At 38.7% G+C, this 24,573-nt stretch overlaps 1 protein-coding gene across 2 annotated transcripts in view; it reads left to right on the top strand.

The window, feature by feature from the left end:
* The window catches only part of TTN (titin), a 266,306-nt gene that overhangs the window by 16,378 nt on the left and 225,355 nt on the right, over nucleotides 1-24,573 (top strand). For both annotated transcript variants that reach the window (XM_058664684.1, XM_004577011.3), the window contains exons 14-41: nucleotides 3,684-3,977; nucleotides 4,069-4,191; nucleotides 5,735-6,016; nucleotides 6,242-6,307; nucleotides 7,013-7,271; nucleotides 7,431-7,491; nucleotides 7,607-7,822; nucleotides 9,108-9,250; nucleotides 10,167-10,372; nucleotides 10,893-11,126; nucleotides 11,236-11,480; nucleotides 12,276-12,532; nucleotides 12,645-12,809; nucleotides 12,895-13,063; nucleotides 13,171-14,864; nucleotides 15,001-15,282; nucleotides 15,643-15,909; nucleotides 16,000-16,272; nucleotides 16,386-16,649; nucleotides 16,740-17,000; nucleotides 18,611-18,871; nucleotides 19,356-19,619; nucleotides 19,707-19,967; nucleotides 20,094-20,354; nucleotides 20,777-21,037; nucleotides 21,578-21,719; nucleotides 21,808-21,973; nucleotides 23,135-23,366. In XM_058664684.1, the coding sequence (XP_058520667.1) occupies nucleotides 3,684-3,977; nucleotides 4,069-4,191; nucleotides 5,735-6,016; nucleotides 6,242-6,307; nucleotides 7,013-7,271; nucleotides 7,431-7,491; nucleotides 7,607-7,822; nucleotides 9,108-9,250; nucleotides 10,167-10,372; nucleotides 10,893-11,126; nucleotides 11,236-11,480; nucleotides 12,276-12,532; nucleotides 12,645-12,809; nucleotides 12,895-13,063; nucleotides 13,171-14,864; nucleotides 15,001-15,282; nucleotides 15,643-15,909; nucleotides 16,000-16,272; nucleotides 16,386-16,649; nucleotides 16,740-17,000; nucleotides 18,611-18,871; nucleotides 19,356-19,619; nucleotides 19,707-19,967; nucleotides 20,094-20,354; nucleotides 20,777-21,037; nucleotides 21,578-21,719; nucleotides 21,808-21,973; nucleotides 23,135-23,366 (7,609 nt within the window). The remainder of the gene's footprint in view (nucleotides 1-3,683; nucleotides 3,978-4,068; nucleotides 4,192-5,734; nucleotides 6,017-6,241; nucleotides 6,308-7,012; nucleotides 7,272-7,430; nucleotides 7,492-7,606; nucleotides 7,823-9,107; nucleotides 9,251-10,166; nucleotides 10,373-10,892; nucleotides 11,127-11,235; nucleotides 11,481-12,275; nucleotides 12,533-12,644; nucleotides 12,810-12,894; nucleotides 13,064-13,170; nucleotides 14,865-15,000; nucleotides 15,283-15,642; nucleotides 15,910-15,999; nucleotides 16,273-16,385; nucleotides 16,650-16,739; nucleotides 17,001-18,610; nucleotides 18,872-19,355; nucleotides 19,620-19,706; nucleotides 19,968-20,093; nucleotides 20,355-20,776; nucleotides 21,038-21,577; nucleotides 21,720-21,807; nucleotides 21,974-23,134; nucleotides 23,367-24,573) is intronic.

Genomic DNA, 24,573 nt, shown 5'->3' with positions numbered 1-24,573 from the left:
TGTTATTCCAAGTGTGAAATCACCTATTATGTTAATAACAAATCTCAAGTTAAATTCCCTGTTTTACATATAGCATACCTCAGGATTTGTATGTATAACACCTCTTATTAACCAACATTTTTAGTTAAACTGGAAACTAAAATCCAATTATTTATTGGTATCATTATTGCTTGTTCCTTTCCCCCACTGATCTCTTCATTGTTCTTAAATTCTTGTTTTTAACACCTAGTTATCCCCCAGAAGTTGGTCATTGAAAGTGGATGAAGGTTAAGTTTCTCTATAAATGGAAAAGAAAATAAATCATATAAATAAATGAAGTTTGTTTTCAAGAACATGTATTTTGAAGGGACATAAGCAATATGTATTATATCTCAGAACATGGACTTAGTCCTATGAAGTATTTATAATTTTCTTTGTGTAAAACTTTGTTTTCCTCTATAAATGTGAGAGAAGAAAATGAGAAAACTATAGGGCCTTCTACAGCAGCTCCCACTAAAGCTAAGTAAGATGCAACATTGAAATCTAGAAAAGGAAGCATCAGACCAGAACAGTTACAAACAAGCCATGAAAAGATTACCCCATCTATTTGAAGCTGTAAAATTTCCATGGCTTGAAGTGCTTCCCCATGACTCTGTCATTGACCATAAATGAAATGCTCACCTAGGTTTACTTTTTATTATACTGACATAGTATTTTGAATCAGCAAGTAAAGTGCTTTCAATATCATTGGCATTATGGCCTGAGTCCTATTTGTATCTCCCTAACTGTTGTTCTCTTGGATTTTTTTTTCTTGAGACATAATTTTACAAAGCTGTATATGTCCCAAGTGTCTGGAACAGGCCCCAGATTAGACTGAAACTTGAATTTGTAGTCTCAATCCAGATTATCCAAATGGGAGACTGGAGCTATCACTACTGTCTCCCAGGGTCTACACTAGCAGGAAGCTGGAGACAGGAGCCGGAGCTAGGAGTCAAATACAGGCACTCCAATATAAGACAGGACCCTCCCCACCAACATCTTAACCACCAAGATAATCACCCCTAACGCATAAATTGAAATTTGAAAACCTTTACCCAAATCTAGTGTCTAATGACAATCTGACCCTTTGGGATTCTCATAGAGGACAGAAATTCCACTATGGAATATAATTCAAAATGGTTTGTAATTTTTGCTTCAGTTCTGAACCACATAAATTTAAATACCTTACTTATGTTATCAAATATCAGTCAAAGATGAATGCTGAAAAAAATATTTGTTCTTAAGGTAATTATTACCATTGCAAAAATTTATTAAACCAAGCACATTGCCAAAGACTACAGAAGGGTTTGCTATTAAGCAGGAACAAAAACATCTTTTTCCAGAAGAAATGAAAGTTGAAACCAGGAAGGTGAAAAACATGGTTTCACCCCATTCCATCATCAACTTGTTAAGCTTTTCATCCCACATCAGTTATGCTCCAGGTGGTCCCTGTAATTACTTAGCTGATCAGCAAAACATTAGAAATGAATAGCTTCCATCTGAGAATAGTTAGCATTTCTGGTTTTGAAAAAAATACAGATTAAATAACACTTTTCTTTTGTGTCATTGAAGTTAATTCTAAGCGTATAACTGGTGTGAATTGGGATTGCTTAGTCCAATTCATCTTTCTGCTTCTCTGGGTTTGAAAAATAGGAAGGAAATTAGAGCCCACTAAAATGTGAAAACAGTTATCAGTGTTGAGCACTCAGTTGTAATTACCACCAAACAGCTTATGAACAGAGATTTTTAGATACATTCATTCAACAAAGCTATACAGCTGAATCCTTGATTTAAAGTATTCTATCATAATGAAGCTTTTTGGGTAGTTTTTAAATTAAAAGCAAAACATATATTTCAGATGTAGTTTTGTTTGTCATGACAATTTCCTTAAAACTAAGTTTTCTCATTGTTAAAATCAGCAAAACTAAAACGTGACTGTCTTGTTGGAAAATACAAATGATTTATGGCACAACTATAATCACTCTACCAGCAAATAATACATAATTATATTAATGCTAACTACGGTGGGTGTTAACATTTTAAATCATTTATAAAATTAAATCCAAGCTTATGTTTAAAAGACAAAAGGACAAGTATTGCTTGCCTCAGACTTGAGTCTATTTTTTTTTAATGCAATCTAAAGTAAAGATGACATTTCAAAGCAGATTAGATTGTTTGTGGTTTCCTTGAGACACTGGATGAAACTCATGATCACAAAAAGCCCAATTGTATCTCAGCAAAGAACCTTATTTATTTTTTAAGCGATTTAGAGAACAATTTTAAAGGATATACACATGAGAGATTTGAAAAACCTTTCCAGTGCAGTCTGAAATTGTTCAAAGCAGCAGACAAGAAAAATGAATATTAAAACATTCTAGCCCTACTTTTAAAGTGCGTTGGATGGGCATGGCTATGTGATTTTTGTGATATGCTATTTCCAAGCAATGCAGAGAATCACAATGTGTAAGTTGCTTCCACTGTCTGCTTCCTTTAAAGGAGAAATTCTGCAAATTGTATTGCCATTTATGCTAATCAGAATCATAGAAATGAGAAAATAACATTTCTGTTTCCATCTGCACTTTAACTCCCTGTAGTACTGCAACTAAATTGAACTTCGATTTTTTTTTTAAAGATTTTTTATTATTATTGGAAAGCCAGATATACAGAGAGGAGAAGAGACAGAGAGGAAGATCTTCCATCCGATGTTTCACTCCCCAAGTGAGCTGCAACGGGCCGGTGCGCGCCGATCCGATGCCAGGAACCAGGAACCTCTTCTGGGTCTCCCATGTGGGTGCAGGGTCCCAAAGCTTTGGTCCGTCCTCGACTGCTTTCCCAGGCCACAAGCAGGGAACTGGATGGGAAGTGGAGCTGCCGGGATTAGAACCAGCGCCCATATGGGATCCCGGGGCGTTCAAGGCGAGGACTTTAGCCGCTAGGCCACGCCAGGCGGGCCCTGAATTTCAATGTTAAAGATTGTTGTCTTGAATCCAAACACAATAATGTTTTCATTTTAATCATTGTTCTTCCATTCATATATTGTAAGAGAGATACTTTCAAGTAGATTGAGCATATCTTGTCCCTAGAGAATCATAAGTAAATTTACATGCTCATTCTGTGTTCATGAAATTTCATGTTAGCTCAGATTTGCATGGAACCACATAACACTGTGGCAGCTGACTTTTACAGATGGTATGGTGATGCTATTTGAGTATCGTTTGATCACTACCATCACTGTCCTGGCATGAGAATTACTGATTGACAGTATAATAAAAATAATCAGTGAAGTCAAACAGCTCCAAATGTCTGATATTCTAATTATTAATGGACTATCTGGATAACTTACTAGAAATACTCAGTCTTATAATTTTGTATACATATTATGTTATCTGTGTGATGCAATGTCTTGTATAATGAAGCAGATGTAAACTGTGTCTATACAGCATGATAATCATTGAAATACTAAGTTCTAGAAAGCACTTCTGAGTACATTTCTGGACATGTTAACATTGCTGTATAGCACAGTTGTCATCTACCCATCTATCATGCCTTTAGGCATTTTGTGTTCTAACTGGCAATGAGGAGATGTTCCAGAAGGATTTGCCTAGGGGATGTCTCAGCATGACTATGTCATTACTATGAATTAATTCTGAAAATCTTGCCTCCAGGTGGGCGTTGGAAAAAAGGCTGAAGCTGTAGCAACAGTTGTTGCTGCAGTAGATCAGGCCCGTGTTAGAGAGCCCAGAGAACCTGGGCACCCTGAAGAATCCTATGCTCAGCAGACTACCCTGGAGTATGGCTACAAGGAGCACATTTCTGCCACGAAGGTCACTGAGCATCCCCAACGTCCAAGCTCAGAACCCCAAGTTGTCCCGAAAGCAGTCAAGCCTGTCGTGATCCAGGCTCCTTCTGAGACTCATATCAAAACTACTGATCAAATGGGAATGCACATATCATCACAGGTGAGTCTGCACTTGTTATGTTTCCCCCTCTGCAGTGGAAAGCAGGCAGAGTTGGTGAATAGTGGTGTCACTGAGTTTTATTTCAATGCAGATCAAGAAAACTACCGATGTAACTAGTGAAAGATTAGTCCATGTGGATAAACGTCCCCGCACAGCAAGCCCTCACTTTACCGTTTCAAAGATTTCTGTTCCTAAGACAGAACATGGATATGAGGTAAGAAATGAAAGGGCAGGGGAGGAAGCGTTCAGGTCAAAAGGAACAAGTATTTTAAACATGATAGGAGGTATCTTTGGAGTAGGCGAATATGGGCCTCTTTTTAATGTCTATTTGCATTCATGGTGGACACAGATGCTCCTAAGGTTTGGGTTCTGAAGTTGTGCATAAAGGTGAGCCTGGAAGAGCAGGTGGTGTCTTACATGTTTGAAGAGACAGAACTCTATGCAGGCTTCTTTGTTTCCCATCTCAGGGATAGCTCAAACTCAAATGTCTGGATTACTGTTGTTCTAGTAACTCTAAAGGTAGAATATCACACAATGTGGGTTTCCTTATGTTGTGAGACATTCCAAGGTAACTCAACTTGGAATGTCTTTCAATAATATTGACACACATTAAGAAACTTCAAATCCATGTACTACATTCAGAGCTATATTAGCCTCTTATATCTGCCCCTTACTAACTCTGTCATCAGGAGACTGAAAATCCATGTGCGATGTGGGTAAAAAAAATCTTAGAAAGCTGACAAATGTAATAGCCTTCAAAATTAGTCACTGTTGCTCTTTTTATATTGCAATTCTAAGACACAGAAATCAAACTTTCTATGCTTTCCAAGAATTGTGACGTACATGTTTGTCAAGTATATGGTCAGGAAAGACTCAAATTATCACTGAAACTGAATAACCATAGATACTAATGGAATAAAAATAGTAATGGAACCTTTCACAAATATTTTCCTGAATGTCTACATTTTCAGCTTTCACAAATCAGTAGTTAAAATCCTAACATTCTCCTTCAAACTATTTCTCATAAAATTTGCTAAGCAATTTTGTAATGTTGAAATACTCACTGCAGTATTTTCAAATGCAGAATTGGGATGGCTAAGTGAAAATTCTAGACCGAGCTTTAGATCTTCAGTCTTTTTATGACCTATACTGTAAAATAAAAACATCTTAACACAACTTTTTATATTTTAAAATCTGTCTTGCAAACTAACAAATTACCAGGCATTTTCCTTTCTTTTTTTTAAGATTTATTTATTTTTATTACAAAGTCAGATATACAGAGAGGAGAGACAGAGAGGAAGATCTTCCATCCCCAAGTGAGTGCAACGGCCAATGCTGCACCGATTCAAAGCCAGGAACCTGGAACCTCTTCCCGTCTCCCACACGGATGCAGGGTCCCAAAGTTTTAGGCCGTCCTCAACTGCTTTCCCAGGCCACAAGCAGGGAGCTGGATGGGAAGTGGGGCTGCCGGGATTAGAACCGGCGCCCACATGGAATCCTGGCACGTTCAAGGCGAGGACTTTAGCTGCTAGGCCATGCTGCCGGGCCCTACCAAGCGTTTTCTAATTGACATATCTTTAACTCTCCATTAACAACAATGAAGGCATTAAAAAAATGGACCAAAAAAAAAAAAAAAAAAGAGAGAGAGAGAAAGAGAGACTTACAGCAGTAAGGAGGACTAGTAGGAAAACACTTCTGAATGTTGACTTGGATGACAATGACAGAGAAATGACTTTTTGGACTTCCTTTCCATTTAGGCATCCATAGCTGGTAGTGCTATTGCCACTTTACAAAAAGAGTTGTCAGCCACATCCTCTGCTCAGAAGATCACCAAATCGGTGAAGGCTCCTACAGTGAAGCCCGCTGAGACTAGAGTAAGGGCAGAGCCCACCCCCTCACCACAGTTCCCCTTTGCCGACACCCCGGAGACATACAAGAGTCAAGCTGGCATTGAAGTAAAAAAGGAAGTGGGGGTGAGCCTGGCTGGCGGCACCATCAGGGAAGAGCGCTTTGAAGTGCTGCATGGGCGGGAAGCCAAGGTGGGTGACTGGTGTGTGAGCTACCCTCTTGACCCACTCCCATTGATCGCACCGGTCAAGAAGCACTCAGCAAGGTCCCCTGATTCCTTTACCATACTGAGTTCTGTGGTTGAATCAGAGGTCTTTTCCCAAAACTAACTCTTACAGTTTTGTGTGTGCTAGAAGTTTATGAAATTGCTCCCAATCTCATGGGAATCTTGAAATATCCTTTCTTAAAAATTACAGGTAACAGAAACAGCAAGAGTACCGGCACCTGCTGAAATCCCTGTGACTCCACCAACCCTAGTCTCGGTGAGTGAAGTGGATTCTGTTGGATTCTTTCCGTAGTTGACCAAATGATTTTAACATCTGTTTGAGAGGATCTGCTGCTCAAAGTTCCCCCCACAAAGGCAATAGGGAGTTTATCAATGATAATTTTAAGATCATACCCTATTTAGTAAAAAGGACATTCTTTGTGGTAATCATCATTCAAGTATCCAACAGACTTTACGACTTTGTGATGTGTACAAGACATTATTTCTCAATATTGTTACCGAAAACCAACCCAGATCTCTTTGAAGTCTTTGCCTTGCTATATAAAAAATATATATAAATAGAATGAAGTAGAAAGTGATAAGTGTCCCAGCACAAAGAGAACCCATGGGAAGGATGACTTGGTTCCAACTGGGGGTAAGATCATAACTTTGTTGTATAGGTGGCCTTTGCTACTGCACCTTCTAATTTGATTAGGATTTGAAAAGCTTAAGGTACAGGAAGACACAGATAAATATATGCAATATTATTATGTAATATTATTTAGGCACTTGGAATTGACTATTGCATTGATTTCAAATTAGGAATATTTCAATTTCCAAGAAACCTCTTTAGTAATATTTCTGAAACCCTGCTTAAAAGGCCATTTTGTAGCAATTCGAATGTGCGATTTCAAACCTCATGTTTGTTATAGCATATGCATGAATGATTAATGAATATGCATATATTTCATTTTTTCTTTAGGGCTTGAAAAATGTGACTGTCATAGAAGGTGAATCTGTCACCTTGGAATGCCACATCTCTGGATACCCATCCCCAACAGTAACATGGTACAGAGAAGACTACCAAATCGAAAGTTCCATTGATTTCCAGATAACCTTCCAGAGTGGAATTGCTCGGCTTATGATTCGTGAAGCCTTTGCAGAAGACAGCGGGCGATTCACATGCAGTGCTGTGAATGAGGCTGGGACCGTCAGCACATCCTGCTACCTGGCTGTACAGGGTAAGTGCCCCCCCATACAGTTGTACATATCTGTTATCAGCATCCTCTTTCAGAATCGGGGGCTATGTTAGGGGACCCACTGGACTGTTGTTAAGCAATAGTCTCTAATGGAGCAGACTGTGCAACTCACTCCAATGAGAACCTTTTGCTTTCTTCCAGTGTCAGAAGAGTTTGAAAAGGAAACAACTGTGGCTGAAAAAATGACCACAGAAGAGAAACGGTAAAACACTCTTTGGCTAATTAGCTGTTTTTCTAATACAGCTATGACTTTCTGTCTTTGTGGAACTGGCAAATTGCAACTCAGAAGCTAATATCAAAAGAAATTCTCTTTGTAGCTTTGTTGAGTCAAGAGATGTGGTCATGACTGATACCAGTATCATGGAGGAACAAGCAATGCCCGGAGAACCTGCAGCACCATTCTTTATTACAAAACCAGTAGTCCAGAAACTGGTGGAAGGTGGAAGTGTTGTGTTTGAGTGCCAGATTGGCGGCAACCCCAAACCCCATGTCTACTGGAAAAAATCAGGGGTTCCTCTAACCACTGGATACAGGTATCTTGATAATGAAGTCATTTAGTTCTCTATAATTTATGTAATATGTATATGAACATGAGGGAGAAGTGGAATTTACTAGCCGCACCAAAAACTATAGACTTTCTATAGTAGATGCTTCATAGCTTGGTTTTAGGTACTTACACATATTTGTATGAAATCTTTTTGAAAAATCAAGATGTTTACCTATAGTGGATAGAAGATATGTTTCTTTATATTCTACTATGATTCATTCATTTTGCCAGTGAAACAAGGAAAGTCACGTGGACCTTGATGTACACATAATATCTCTTCCTTAAGGCATTTGAGGCAACTCTTAATAAAAGCACAGAACAATCAAGTAATCAAGAGAGAAAAGAGTAGGGTTATGTAATGCCAAAGAAAACTAGTTATACAAATTTATAGTAAGAGTTCTGCATTTGATCGTAACATTTAGCTTTGACTTTCCTGAAATTTGAGGCAAAAACAAAAACATACAAAAAAAGGCAATCTAATTTTTAGGTTAATAAATTATAGGTGCTGGAGTAGGTGTTATAGCACAGCTGGTTAGGCTGTATCACAGAGTGCCTGCGTCCCAGATCAGAGTAACAGTTCAAGTCCTTGCTAGTCTGCATTTCCAATTCACCCCTTAGTAATATATCTGGGATGCAGGAGACAATGTCCAAAGTGTGTGGGTTCCTGCCACCTACATGGAAGACCTGGACGGAGTTCCTGAATCTTGGCTGCAGCCCAGCCCTGCCTCAATTTGTGTGGTCATTTGAGGGAAAAGACAACAAGTGCAAGATCTCTGTTTCTCCTCTTCTTTCTCTCTTTTAGTTCTTTTTTTCCTTTTTCTGCATTCTGCCTTTGAAATAAGTATTTTGTAATGTCAAGGTCTTATCTTAGAAATATGAGGTGCCAAAGTTCTGACAAAGGATTTTGTTTTTTTGATCATTAATTTGATCTTCAAGTACATAAGAAACAAAGTATTTATTGTTTAAACAATTTCACTATTTGGCAACATAAGCACCAGTGCCACTTATTTCCATTTGTGTGACTCTAGCAGTTTTGTATTCAATTATTTGTTTTAAAAAATATATGAACATTATTTCAACTGAGCACTTTTAATTTCTTTGGTCCTCCTTTAAGTTCATCCCTAAATGATCAGCAATCTCACATTCTATGGCAAAATTGAATTATATATTTAGAACTTTATTTCACAGATTCATTCACAATAAAAATGTGTAATTCTTTTACTCAGATAAGTTTCTAATAAATGATTTTTTTTTTGCTTATTTCCGTAAAGATACAAAGTGAGTTACAACAAACAGACGGGTGAGTGTAGACTGGTGATTTCTATGACTTTGGCTGATGATGCTGGAGAATACACTATTGTTATACGTAACAAGCACGGAGAAACCTCTGCCTCTGCTTCCTTGCTAGAGGAAGGTAAGTGCAGCCCTAAGTCACTTTTTAGATGTATGATAGGACCTGCAATTCAGGGAAGCAAATGAAACCAGAGTTGGCTCAAAGACTTACTGTGGTACCCCAGGGGTGATGCTTGGTTCATGTCTTTTGGCTTTGGCTCATAGGAAATGTCTACAGAGCATGTATTGCTGATGCTTACCTATTGAAATGGTGGAAATAGTTTCTATTTAGTGATGGATGGCACCTGCCTGTCCCTGAGACAATGTAGGGATCCTAATTCCAGTTGTCCTCCCAGTTCAGGAAGGTGATAAGGGAAACAGAGCACAGACAGTGAGGAGCTGAGACTGTGTACCTCGCCTCAAGCAGGTAGTAACCTCTGCCCTGGAAGGCACCACACTCAGTGTTACTGGTCTCCAATATTTTAAATGCAAGCTATAAATCAAATTTTTCATGTTTCATGATTCAGAAAACAATTCAATAGCATTCATGCCAAACAAAATGTATCCAAGAATCACCCTTACCTACTAACTGTTCACATTTAAAGTACCATCCCATGTCCTGTCTCACTTGATCTGTACAACATGAGAGAAAGTTGGGTTATCATCCTCATTTAACAGATCATGCACATAAGACTGAGGACATGTTGAAAAAAAAAGGCTGAAAGCCACACACACATTAAGTTAGGAAGACCTGTAGAGTAGATCCTGAGGGACTTGCTGCTGATAGGAAAGTTTTTGTACAATAGCAGTGGCTAGTTGGAGTTTGTTTTGAAGTTCAAACTAATGAATATTTATTGAGTACTTTGATAATAGAAATTTGAAAGATTTAGGGTTTTTTAAATCAGCTTTTCCCTAGTCTAGGGCTTGCCTGAGTGAATAGTGGCATGAATTGCTTGTAATAAGGAGATTAAAAAATAACTTGTTTTCTTAACTCTTAGCTGATTATGAGTTACTGATGAAGTCCCAGCAAGAAATGCTTTACCAGACACAAATGACTGCATTTGTTCAAGAACCCAAAGTTGGAGAAATGGCACCTGGATTTTTATACTCTGAGTATGAAAAAGAGTATGAAAAAGAACAAGCCTTAATTAGGAAGAAGATGGCCAAAGACACTGTCATGGTTAGAACTTTTGTGGAAGACCAGGTGGGCAGAAGTAAAATGACTAAATAAGACATTATATAAATTATACTTTCCTCCCATGGTGTTTGATGTTTTCATTCTCAAATGATAGGATCAGAGTTAGACAAATGTTAGAAGGTCTAACTTCACTACTGACAGCTTTCCTTAATATTTATGACATTTGACATCTGTGATAGGAAAGAAGTATTTTATATACACAGCAAAATATGACTTTAGAAATAGGACTGTATATAATGTTCAGGAAAAGGCGAATCTGTCAGCACAACCGAGTTCACGATTGCCAATAGCCTTTTCTGTGTGTTGAACAGCTCAAGCAGAGCCTTCCTCTTAGAAGAACATTTTGCCCAAGGTAACACAACTTTCATTGGCAAAGGTGACTATAACGTAAATTCCAAACAACCACAGCACTCATCTCTTAATCTAAAACAGCATCCAGTCCTTAGTTCAGAAATTCATAAGCAGTCTTAAAGAATTTCTAGCAATGAAAATATCTTTTTAACAAACTGTAATTTTTGCTGCATAGGAATTCCATATTTCTTCCTTTGAAGAGAGACTCATTAAAGAAATTGAATATAGAATAATAAAGACTACCTTAGAAGAACTTCTTGAAGAAGATGGAGAAGAAAAGATGGCAATGGACATTTCTGAGTCTGAAGCTGTTGAATCAGGATTTGAAATAAGACTCAAGAACTACAGGATTCTCGAGGGCATGGGTGTCACTTTTCATTGCAAAATGTCTGGATATCCATTGCCCAAGGTAAGCAGTGAGCATTTGTCACAGCTCCATACCACAGTGGAGAAACAAGCAAGTTACAACAGAGCTATTTCATCTGGATTTCATTCACATAGCATGGTATTCTTTACAGATTGCATGGTACAAAGACGGCAAGCGTATCAAACCTGGAGAGAGATATCAAATGGAATTTCTACCAGATGGCAGAGCCAGCCTGCGTATACCTGTTGTCCTTCCGGAAGATGAAGGAATCTACACTGCATTTGCCAGCAATGTGAAAGGAAACGCAATCTGCTCCGGGAAGCTGTATGTGGAGCCTGCTGCACCTCTGGGAGCGCCGACTTACATACCCACACCAGAGCCAGTGAGCAGGATCAGGTAAAACTAGTAATAATCCAGGCTGTTTCATGTATACATTATTTCAAAACCTCAAATATCCCAGAACCAAGTTACTGTTCTATGGGGAGAAATAGTTAAGAGACTGAAAAAGCAAGGAGACTCACCTTTGGCCATCCTAAGAATTGCTGTTATTCTTCCTTGCAAAGAGCCTTCCTTAATGTAACATATCATTCATTTTCCTAGAGTGATGGCTACTAAAACAGTTCTCATTCACTTAACACCTGGCCAATGCATATGTTGTCCTTAGTTTATATAACAACCCTGCAATTGAGGGGCTACTGTCAGTGTGTGGAAAATTGGATCACTGAAGATCTAAGAACCTAAAGTAATTGCTTTAGTTTGGCCAGTGCAGATGCAGTGTATGAGAGGATTTTGTTTTATTGTTTCCTAGTATGATTTTTGTGTTTTCCATCTCTCATGCTTAAACAGTATAATTATCTGTGAATGTTTTCACATTTAAGATGTTTTGTTAGTTGAATAAAGAAATTAGCTAGTTAAATCCAGATGAGGAGGATAAGGCAGCTAGTATTGCTCCAAGATTTTGAGCCTTAGGACTAGGGTGTGTTGAGTGATACCAACCAGATTGAAAATATAAGGAGAATACAGCTTTGATGACAATAAAAATATGTTTTTTGTGGATCTCAGCTTGAGTTGGCTTCTGTTACCAATGAGGAGTACATTTGGAAGTTGTATTGGTGAATAAGATAGAGGGAGAGAGGTTGGTTGGATTTTTTTACACTTCATAGAAACCTCTGGTTTGCCCCTCTTTTCCAGATCTGTTTCCCCACGTTCCGTGAGCAGGTCTCCCATACGCATGTCTCCTGCCAGGATGTCTCCTGCCCGGATGTCCCCTGCACGAATGTCCCCTGGACGCAGGCTGGAGGAGACAGATGAATCACAACTCGAGAGACTATACAAGCCTGTTTTTGTATTAAAACCCACTTCTTTCAAATGTCTAGAGGGGCAGAGTGCCAGATTTGATTTAAAGGTTGTGGGTAGACCTATGCCGGAAACCTTCTGGTTTCATAATGGTAATTATCATAAGGTTTTGTTCTTGAATCATTCAATAAAAAAAAACTTACGTGTATGTCCAATGTTTCTTACATATTTTTTGAATCTACTTTTTCACTTACTTTCCGATAGGCCAGCAAATTGTCAATGACTACACCCATAAAATAGTCATTAAAGAAGATGGCACTCAATCGCTGATTATTGTCCCTGCCACACCCAGTGATTCTGGGGAATGGACTGTGGTTGCCCAAAACAGGGCTGGCAAATCTACAATTTCAGTGACTTTAACTGTGGAAGGTAAAATAAATAAATAAATGAATTTATCACTTGGGATTTGGTACTTAACTCACCACACTCTAAACCGTGACTTTTTTTTTCTCAGCCGTGGAACATCAGATAAAACCAGTGTTTGTGGAAAAACTGAAAAATGTCAATGTCAAGGAAGGTGCCCGACTTGAAATGAAAGTCAGAGCAACGGGTAATCCCAATCCTGACATTGTGTGGTTGAAAAATAGTGACATCATTATGCCACATAAATATCCAAAAATCAGGTAAGCTTCTTTGGAAATAATAAAACAAAGCTTATTCTACAAACCTATCAACTAAGGAAGCAATGTATTTCAATATTGATTTTTTTTCCCTCCACTACGTTTTATAGAATTGAAGGAACTAAGGGTGAAGCTGCTCTTAAAATCGACTCCACTGTCAGCCAAGATTCAGCCTGGTATACTGCCACTGCTATTAATAAGGCTGGCAGGGATACTACACGATGCAAAGTTAATGTTGAAGTTGAGTTTGCAGAGCCTGAACCAGAGAGAAAACTAATCATTCCACGAGGAACATATAAAGCCAAGGAGATTGCAGCCCCAGAACTGGAGCCACTCCATTTGCGATATGGTCAAGAACAATGGGAAGAGGGTGACCTCTATGACAAAGAGAAACAACAGAAGCCATTTTTCAAGAAAAAACTCAGTTCCTTAAGACTGAAGCGCATTGGGCCTGCCCACTTTGAATGCAGACTGACACCAATTGGTGATCCTACGATGGTGGTAGAATGGCTCCATGATGGAAAGCCACTTGAAGCAGCCAACAGGCTCCGTATGATCAATGAATTTGGATATTGCAGCCTTGACTTTGGAGTTGCATATTCTAGGGACAGCGGTATTATTACTTGTAGAGCCACTAACAAATATGGAACAGATCATACTTCTGCCACCCTTATTGTTAAAGATGAGAAAAGTCTTGTGGAAGAATCTCAATTGCCTGAGGGAAAGAAAGGCTTACAGAGAATTGAAGAATTAGAGAGAATGGCCCATGAAGGTGCACTGACAGGTGTAACCACAGATCAAAAAGAAAAACAAAAGCCAGACATTGTCTTGTTCCCAGAGCCAGTGAGAGTCCTTGAAGGAGAGACTGCTAGATTCCGCTGCCGAGTAACAGGCTATCCTCAGCCCAAACTCAACTGGTACCTTAATGGACAGCTCATCCGCAAAAGCAAAAGGTTCAGAGTTCGTTATGATGGTATTCATTATCTGGACATCGTGGACTGCAAATCATATGACACAGGTGAAGTCAAGATCACTGCTGAAAACCCCGAAGGTGTAATAGAGCACAAAGTGAAGCTTGAGATTCAACAGAGGGAAGATTTTAGATCTGTCCTCAGGCGAGCCCCTGAACCAAAGCCTGAGTTTCACGTGCATGAATCAGGAAAACTTCAGTTTGAAGTACAAAAAGTAGACAGACCTGTTGACACCTCTGAGACCAAAGAAGTAGTGAAATTGAAAAGAGCTGAGAGAATTACTCATGAAAAAGTATCTGAGGAGTCTGAAGAGTTACGCAGTAAATTCAAGCGCAGAACGGAAGAAGGTTATTACGAAGCCATCACTGCTGTGGAGCTTAAGTCTCGAAAGAAGGATGAGTCTTACGAAGAACTCCTAAAGAAAACAAAAGATGAACTTCTGCACTGGACCAAAGAGTTAACCGAAGAGGAAAAGAAAGCCCTTGCCGAAGAAGGCAAAATAACTATTCCAACTTTTAAACCTGATAGAATTGAACTAAGTCCTAGTATGGAAGCTCCCAAAATCTTTGAAAGAATCCAAAGCCAGACAGTGGGCCAAGGGTCTGATGCACACTTCCGTGTCAGAGTTGTAGGGAAACCAGACCCTGAATGTGAATGGTACAAAAATGGTGTAAAAATTGAACGCTCTGACCGAATCTACTGGTACTGGCCTGAAGACAATGTGTGTGAACTTGTCATAAGAGATGTGACTGCTGAGGACTCTGCCAGCATCATGGTGAAGGCCTTCAACGTAGCTGGGGAAACCTCCAGTCATGCCTTCTTACTTGTCCAAGGTAATCAAAATCGTCCACAAGATAGACCTATCTCTAGGCATCTAGGAATATCCACTCATGTTTCTTTTTGTTGGTCTTTCCCATTACTCAAATGGTGAACAACATTTAATACAATGTTCATTTCTTTTTCTTGTAGCCAAGCAATTGATTAATTTCACACAGGAATTACAAGATGTTGTGGCTAAGGAAAAAGACACCATGGCAACCTTCGAATGTGAAACTTCAGAGCCATTTGTCAAAGTGAAATGGTACAAAGATGGTGTGGAGATTCATCAAGGAGACAAATACAGAATGCACTCTGATAGAAAGGTTCACTTCCTCTCTGTGCTGACCATCGACACATCTGATGCTGAAGACTACAGCTGTGTACTCGTGGAAGATGAAAATGTCAAAACAACAGCTAAACTGATTGTTGAAGGTAACAAAACCACTTTCATTGTTAATGTAAAGCATATCAGTATAAAAGTAGAGATGCCACTTTCATTTCATAAAGGGAATTGTTTTGGAATGAGACTTTAGGGAAAAATAAAAAATTTATATTCCTAATCAGAGGTATAGGCAATTTGTATTGCAAAGGAACAACATTTTTTAAAATATTTATAGAAATTGAAATAACTCATATTTATTGACAATTTGTTCCTCAGTTAACTACAGGTGGATATTAAGAATATCCATGATAGCTTGGGGGACATAAGAGGAATTCAATGTATTGCCTGGATCTTAAGACTGGATACATGAATCTCCAGAGAAAGTAATTTCTCCTTTTCTTATACTTCAGGTGCAGTTGTAGAGTTTGTAAAAGAACTTGAGGACATAGAAGTTCCAGAATCATTTTCAGGAGAACTGGAGTGTATTATATCCCCTGAAAACATAGAAGGCAAGTGGTATCATAATGGTGTGGAGCTTAAATCCAATGGCAAATACACAATTACCTCTCGCCGCGGACGTCAGAACCTCACAGTCAAAGATGTAACCAAAGAGGACCAGGGAGAATACAGCTTTGTTGCTGATGGGAAAAAGACCACCTGCAAACTCAAGATGAAACGTATGTCTTCCCATTCTTATCAGCCTGAAGTGACCATTTCTGTGGCTTATTGACAAAAGTGGTCATAACCTTTTGTTCTGTATTTCACAGCCCGTCCCATCACTATTTTACAAGGACTCAATGATCAAAAAGTCTGTGAAGGTGACATTGTCCAGCTTGAGGTTAAAATCTCCTTGGAAAACGTGGAAGGAGTCTGGATGAAAGATGGCCAAGAAGTGCAGTCTGGTGACAGGGTTCACATTGTAATAGACAAACACTCCCACATGCTTCTCATTGAAGACATGACTAAGGAAGATGCTGGGAATTACTCGTTCACTATTCCAGCCCTGGGGCTCTCCACCACTGGACGTGTCTCTGTCTATAGTGAGTGTTACTTACACAGTTGTTATATTTACTCTCTCAAACGACAGAAAGGCTTTTCATGAGCAGACATGTTAAAATCTGTATTCATAATTCTTGCATGTCTGTGTTTGTAGGTGTTGATGTGATAACACCTCTAAAAGATGTTAATGTGGTTGAGGGCACCAAAGCTGTGCTTGAATGCAAGGTCTCAGTGCCCGATGTGACTTCTGTAAAATGGTACTTAAACGATGAACAAATCAAGCCTGATGACCGCGTGCACGCCATTGTCAAAGGCACGAAGCAGAGACTGGTGATTAACCGAACCCATGCTTCAGATGAAGGCCCTTACAAGCTCATGGTTGGCAGAGTTGAAACCAGCTGTAACCTTTCAGTAGAAAGTAAGCATTATTCTGTCTACTTATGTGTCCTTTTGAACATGGTACTTTCCCGGTGTAAAAATAATATTTGGTTTTTCTCCCCCTCCACAGAAATTAAGATTATCAGAGGTCTGCATGACCTTACCTGTACAGAAACTCAAAATGTGGTCTTGGAGGTTGAGCTGTCCCACTCAGGAATTGATGTCGTGTGGAATTTCAAGGACAAGGAAATAAAACCCAGTTCTAAATACAAAATTGAAGCCCAGGGGAAAATATATAAGCTGACAGTTTTAAATATGATGAAGGACGACGAAGGGGAATATACATTTTATGCTGGGGAAAATATGACATCCGGAAAACTTACTGTAGCAGGTTGGTGATCTGTGACCTAAATTCCTGGATGGAGAGGTTGTTTCCATTCAGAAGTTGTTGTCCCTTTCCCCACACATTCCCATCGGTTTACCACTTCAATACCTCTGCTTATGCTGATCTCTAAGGCAGTAGTACACTCAGCATTATCCCCATCACCCTAAATTCCAAACATTCTTCCAGAACCACCTCAAATGTCCTCTCCAAAGGGCCTTCCTTAATCTCCCCATTCGTGTAGAAACTCCTCCTACCTAAGCCCATCATTTGTGTGTGCCTGTTTCATGGCCTTTATGATAAACCTGTGTAATTCCCTATTTGCTCTTTCCACCTGAGTATGGTCTACAGTAATCTGAAACTTATTCTTTATATTTTTGAATTTATTACACAAATGAATAATCAATAAATGTTTAGTGAATGAATATATATTTAAACTTGTCTACTCTAAATATCTTTACCTTTTTAAAGCACTTTTGCTTCTTCAAACTTTATTTCTCAACTTTCCTTCATACTTTTTTGAGGAAGCAGTTGAATACATTTAAATACAACTTACTATATTAGTGCATTTTAGGGGGAGGAGTATGACACAAAGTACAGGAAAGACCATTCTCAGCAGGAGTTTTTAGTTTTGAAATGAATAATCAGATAATTACAAACCGATTATCAATGGAAAGCTAGACGTCACAACTAGTTAGTTTGCATCCTTACATTTTAGTATTTAAAAAGTAGAGTTCTGGCTTTCAGGTTCAGTTGTGCTATCCATGATATTTAATGTACAAATAAGTCAGATAATAATGGTGTGTCCCATTTGGAATGAAAGTTTCCACAGTTGATTACCTTATTGTATTTCCTTAGAGATTTGACAATGAAAATGATAGTAAAACAAACTTAAGTCCTGCATTTTGATCAATGTAATATGAATTACATGTTTTCCAATGTGTGAAAATAAGGAATTATGAGCCCCATTGTGATTTTATCCAACATTTGCCAAGTACCTAACTTAAGCTAGACACTGTGAGAAACTCAGAACACAAAAATTACGCTTTTTTTCTTGAATAATTCAAAACTTAAAGAGTGATAGACAGATAAGCAACTTACCAGTGACTATTTCTGCTAATGCATAATGGGAATAAAGATAGAATACTTCACAAAAAGATGTTTGTGAACATAGTGATCTTTTGTGTGTATATATATATATATATATATATATATATATATATAATCCTATAGATATTTAGAAAATTCTTACCAATAAAATATCAAACATATCCACATAAAACACTGCTTAAAAGAACAAAGAAAATGCTTCTGAAAAAGGAATTAAGTCAGAATCCACTCACTTAATGTTATGTACTATTCCTGATTACTTGAACAGTTACGCTTCCTTTGCAATTTTTCCCTAATTCCAGTCTTTTCTGTGGTTATCAGTCATGCAATTTTATAATAAGGAATTTTTATGGTACTTTCTTCATATGGATAAAGATAATCTAACCAGACACTTAACTATGTTCAAAATACTAGTTTTGTGTTTAATATATATTATATTGAATTATACAAAAATTTCTTGTGTAATTATTTTTGAAAGGCTTCACACATGTGCTTCTCTTACTCTAAAGGAGGGGCCATCTCTAAGCCACTCACAGATCAGACTGTGGCTGAATCCCAGGAAGCTGTGTTTGAATGTGAAGTTGCCAATCCAGATTCTGAAGGTGAATGGTTGAAGGATGGAAAACATTTGCCACCGAGTAACAATATCAGAAGTGAGTCTGATGGCCACCAAAGGAGGCTCATCATTGCTGCCGCCAAGTTAGATGACATTGGAGAATATACCTACAAGGTGGCCACCTCTAAAACCTCTGCCAAACTCAAAGTTGAAGGTCAGTGATACAGTAACAGACTTACCATTATTGCCATTTTTAAAGTCAAGTGGTTTAAAGTGGTACATCCACTTTGAATAGCATCAGTTTACTTTCACACAGTCTGTAAATCTCTCCACTCTGAGCTGCACACCAGCAGCTCAGGAAGAGCTGGTATGTCTCTGTGCAGCCAATTCTCTTGTTCTGTGTAGCAGCCAGTCAGCCCCTCAGATTCTCTATTCCTTGTTCACTCTTCTCCACTCAGGCTACTAAACTATGAGTATATAATCAAGCAACATTTATCCCATCAAGTTTAAAAAATTATCAAAACTGATTCCCGATTTCCCTGTATAGTTTCAATGTATCTTTAAAAGTGATTATACTACATAACTGTTTGCTAACCATTCTTTTGCATTGTGGCTGGACAATGACCTTATTGAGGATGACTTGTCCTTAATAATGTCATCTACATTTTCTACATAATATACCATAACTTTGTCTTCAGCTGTCAAAATTAAGAAGACTCTGAAGAATCTCACGGTGACAGAGACACAGGATGCCATCTTCAGTGTTGAGCTCACACACCCTGATGTCAAAGGTGTCCAGTGGATCAAAAATGGGGTTGTGCTGAAATCCAATGATAAGTATGATATCTCAGTCAAAGGAACAGTTTACACTCTGAGAATTAAAAACTGTGCCATTGTGGATGAGTCTGTGTATGGCTTCAAACTTGGAAGACTAGGAGCCAGTGCCAGACTGCATGTTGAGAGTAAGTTGACTTAGACTTTAGCAATAGCAAATTCATGTTTACCAGTAAGGATCCATATCACTGAATTGTTATAACTTGTCTCGTTAGCTGTCAAGATCATTAAAAAACCAAAGGATGTGACTGCCTTGGAGAATACCACCGTTGCCTTTGAAGTCAGTGTTTCCCATGACACGGTTCCAGTAAAATGGTTCCATAAGAATGTGGAGATTAAGCCAAGTGATAAACACAGACTGATCTCAGAGAGGAAGGTCCACAAACTGATGCTGCAGAACATTGCTCCCTCGGATGCTGGGGAATACACAGCAGTAGTGGGGCAACTGGAGTGCAAGGCAAAATTGTTTGTGGAGAGTAAGTATTAAGCAGCCTCTATATTGCTTCTCCTGGGCAACCCCCAGGCATTCATGCATCTGTTTTATTTTCATCTAGTTTTAAAAATTAAAGATTTTAACTGAGGTGCTCTCTGATTTTCCCAAGCATTGCATATTACAAAAACGATGAAAAGTATTGAAGTGCCTGAGACCAAGACTGCCTCTTTTGAATGTGAGGTGTCCCACTTCAATGTCCCTTCCATGTGGCTAAAAAATGGTGTGGAAATTGAGATGAGTGAAAAGTTCAAGATAGTGGTGCAAGGAAAACTCCACCAGCTGATCATCATGAACACCAGCACAGAGGACTCAGCAGAATACACATTTGTCTGTGGCAATGACCAAGTCAGCGCCACCCTCACAGTGACTCGTAAGTAAAAGAAAAGACGAAATATCTAATATTCAGTTATTCCACATTAGACACGTGTACTTCTTGTCCATTTAGTCCACTCAGAACCCCTTGACTGAAACATCTACAAATGTTCATGTTGAATTAGTCACAGGCATCTCCATCTGAATGAGACTTCTTACTTAGAGTAGCATTGAAAGGTTACAAAGGAGGCGGCTGTAGCATATAACAGTTGATCCCTCTGCTCCTGTCCTTGTTGGTATCATCCTGCTGAGAGACACATGAAAAAAAAAATGTGTTCTAAAAGTTCGTATCTCCAAACTGTAATCATATCATATAATATTACTAAATTAGTTTCAGCTTTTTTTCCCCCTGTACTCGTTAGAGCCCACCCCTTGCTGACATGGAATTCCTTTGCATGCTTTCCCTATCCCTCTCTGTAGCAATCATGATTACATCCATGCTGAAGGACATCAATGCTGAAGAAAAGGACACCATTACATTTGAGGTGACAGTGAACTATGAAGGCATCTCTTACAAATGGTTGAAGAATGGAGTGGAAATTAAATCAACTGACAGGTGCCAAATGAGAACCAAAAAGCTCACACACTCACTGAACATCAGGAACGTCCACTTTGGGGATGCTGCTGACTACACCTTTGTGGCTGGAAAAGCGACATCTACAGCCACTCTTTATGTGGAAGGTAGGATTTCATGGATGCCCTACAAACTGGAGCATCAGCTGATGAGTAGATAAATGAAGTGTAGCATGTCTATACAGTGAGATATTCTTCTGTGTCACATAATGCAATGTAATCAATTAAAAAAATAAAATAAAAATTTTTTAAATGAAAAAAAAGCAACGAGATATTCTTCCACAATAAATAATCACTAATACAGGATACAATATGGATTAACCTTGAAAAATGTTATGCTACATGAAAAAAAAACCACATGGGACCTATGTTACCTTATTGAATTTATCTGAATGATTATAGACATTTATAGAGACGTGGATTGACAGTTGCCTAGGTCTCAGAGGAGAAAAGATCGAGTTTTTAGAGATGACTAAGGATGCGTAGTTTCTCTTAAGCAAAAAGAGAACATTACAAAACTTTGGCGAGTGTTGAGCAAGTCTAAATGCAATGAGAACCATTGATTTCTGTGTTTTAAACTGAGAGAATGTGCTTACATACAAGTTGTATCTCAATCACACAGTTAATTTTTTATATGTTGTCTTGCAGCTCGTCACATAGAATTCAGGAAACACATTAAGGACATTAAAGTCCTTGAGAAGAAGCGGGCTGTGTTTGAATGTGAAGTTTCTGAACCTGACATCACTGTCCAGTGGATGAAAGATGGCCAGGAACTGCAAATTGCAGACAGGTCCGTTGTGCTTAGCTTGCTGTGTTCCAGAACATCCACTTCTTGTAGATCATCATACATTAAACTCCTATTTCTATATCACCCACAGAATAAAGATCCAGAAGGAGAAATATGTTCACCGCCTTCTCATTCCATCCACACGAATGTCTGACGCGGGAAAGTACACAGTGGTAGCAGGCGGAAACATGTCGAGTGCTAACCTATTTGTAGAGGGCAGAGATGTTCGCATCCGAAGTATTAAAAAGGAGGTTCAGGTAGGGTCTACATGCTGAATGTTTTGAAAAATCATCACTGGGCTGAATTCCAGTTTAATGTTTTGATTACGGACTTTCGCATTTTCTAACCACATATTCGTTTAAGGGATTAATCAGCTCATCTGTGCTGGCAGAGACTTTTCTGCTGACATCAGTTTAGTCACAGTTTCCACTCACTTAAGGAATCAGTGTGTCCATAGCAGCTGTTGGAATACTTTCATCAAAGCAGATGTAGAAATTTCACTATCTAATACATGGCTACTTGCCAAGCATCCCCACCCCACAAATAAATAACTAAAAAAAAAAAAAAAAACTAAAAAGAGAATGAAAGTTTGAATTGTGATACTCACGATTAGCATTAAAGATGTTTAGAATAAGATGGCGCTCTCAGAGGGCCTTTGTCCATGGAGAGACAGGCATGTGCAGGGACTTCGTGGCTGAGAACATTTCTGGAATCGGTGTTGGCTTCCTACCAGGAAAGCTGAGTAAACACCTTTGTTCTCTACTACATTTGAAGAGCATGTGTGCCAGTCTCCTTGAAGAATAAAATTGGTGGAATGTGTCAAGAAACACCATTTGAATAGCTTCCTCATCTTGCATATAAGTCAAAGAAAAATCAGCCTTTAGGGGCCTTAAATCATAGCAAAAAAAAAAAAGAAAGAAAAGAAAGAAAAAGACATTTATCAAGGAATCAGCTAAGCTAGATATATCTTCCAGCCACTATTTCCCATTTCTGTATTTCAGTTTTCCTGCTTAAACATTTTTCTTCTCTAGCCCACGAAGTTGTTTTTAACTACATAATGCCAAATTTAATAGCAATCTAAAAGAGCTCCATAAATAATTTAAAGCCTCCACATGTAAGATGCCATTATTTCTGGCATCATTAATTAAGAAACATCTAAACATCAAATTAGTGTCCCTTTGGGGAGTCTTGCTCTTTAGTGCGAATATAAGCATGTTCTATGAAAGAAGTTTGAATATCATTTGTCTATGAATAGGCAGAAAATTTTGGAATGTTATCACCAGCAAATTTATTATGCCCTAATCTATAGTTTTGCATGTTCTTCAAATAGTTTTAAAAATTAGATTAGCCGAGAGAAAAACCAGAGCCTTAGTTGCTTTGTTTTGATTTGTTCTGTTTTTATGTTATTTCGCCAACAGGTTATTGAGAAGCAACGGGCTATGGTTGAGTTTGAGGTCAATGAAGATGATGTAGATGCCCACTGGTATAAAGATGGCATTGAGATCAATTTCCAAGTTCAAGAACGCTACCAATATGTCGTGGAGAGAAGAATCCACCGGATGTTTATTTCTGAGACAAGACACAGCGATGCAGGCGAATATACCTTTGTGGCTGGAAGGAACAGGAGTTCTGTTACTCTCTATGTCAATGGTATGTTGGTAGAGGCTTTAACATTTTGCACATCCATCTGGAATAATCCTCTCACTGAAGTCGTTAAAGTTCTGGTAGTTCTGGACAATTTCCAAAGGACCCATGACACTCTCAGGGCTTTCATTGTGCTTATTTTCACATTGTTCTTGTGAAAATGATTGGCTAGCTGGTAAAAGAACTACTAAGATGCTGTTTCCAGAACGCCTCCAATGGCCAGATCCTCATTTAGTTGATCAACACTATTGAACATCTATTTCATGCCAGTTGTACTACGCCCCAAGTTAGTTTCCAGATAGAATATTCAATTATTTAATTCTGTGTTTTCCATCCTAAGTGCATAAATGCTAAAGGACTACCAAAGATGAAAGCATTGCCAGCCTGTTGTACACAGTGCCTGGGAAAATACAGAAATTCTCTTTGAGACTCTGAAGATCCTAGTGGGTCAAAAGCAATATCCTACCTCCCAGCTAGGTCCTCTCTACCCAGAGCTGTGAGATGAGCAACCCTGACTTTGGGGGAGGAACTCACATGGTACCAAGCACTCCTGATCTTTGTAGCCTTCCTCAGGGAGCACCATTAAACCTCTGCTTTGCTTATACAACACTCTAGAGCTGAATGTAAGAGTAGCTTACATCTGACTGTAACTTGGACACACAGGCAAAAATGAATCCTCCGTCCCTGTCCTCACCCTAGCCATGTCTCTGAAACAAATGTCCCAGAGGAGACTCAGGTACACTAAGGGTCATCTCAAGACTTACAAAAAGATAAACTATACTGCCAAGTTTCTCTAGATCACTAGAGGACTAGATTTGAAATCTTCATTTATTCAGTGCTTGCTGATTGCATTCCACCTGCACCTGTATAAGATGCAATGACTGTGACAAAGACACAAATACTTGGAAAACAAAACAACCAGGATGAGTTGAGCCTTCTCAGTGTGTGATTTGCTCAGAGGACTTCTGAAAACAGCTGGAAGTGGTTCTGGAGCAATTGTTGATGTTCATGACTTTACCCTACCCCAATCAGAAATCAGGATGGTCATGTTATGTAGAGGAACTCCATGCTCTCAGTACCACCTGTAATATCAAAAAGATCCTTCCAAAGCTATTCCTTCTTCTTAGGGAGAGATTTCCAAACGCCTTCTTCCTTCTCAGCACAAAGAATGTGTAACGATCTGAGGCAAATGTAGATAACACTGTTCTAAAGT

Source organism: Ochotona princeps, chromosome 5 (genome assembly GCF_030435755.1).
Source record: "Ochotona princeps isolate mOchPri1 chromosome 5, mOchPri1.hap1, whole genome shotgun sequence".
NCBI lineage: Eukaryota > Metazoa > Chordata > Mammalia > Lagomorpha > Ochotonidae > Ochotona > Ochotona princeps.
This window is presented reverse-complemented; position numbering and strand designations above follow the sequence as displayed.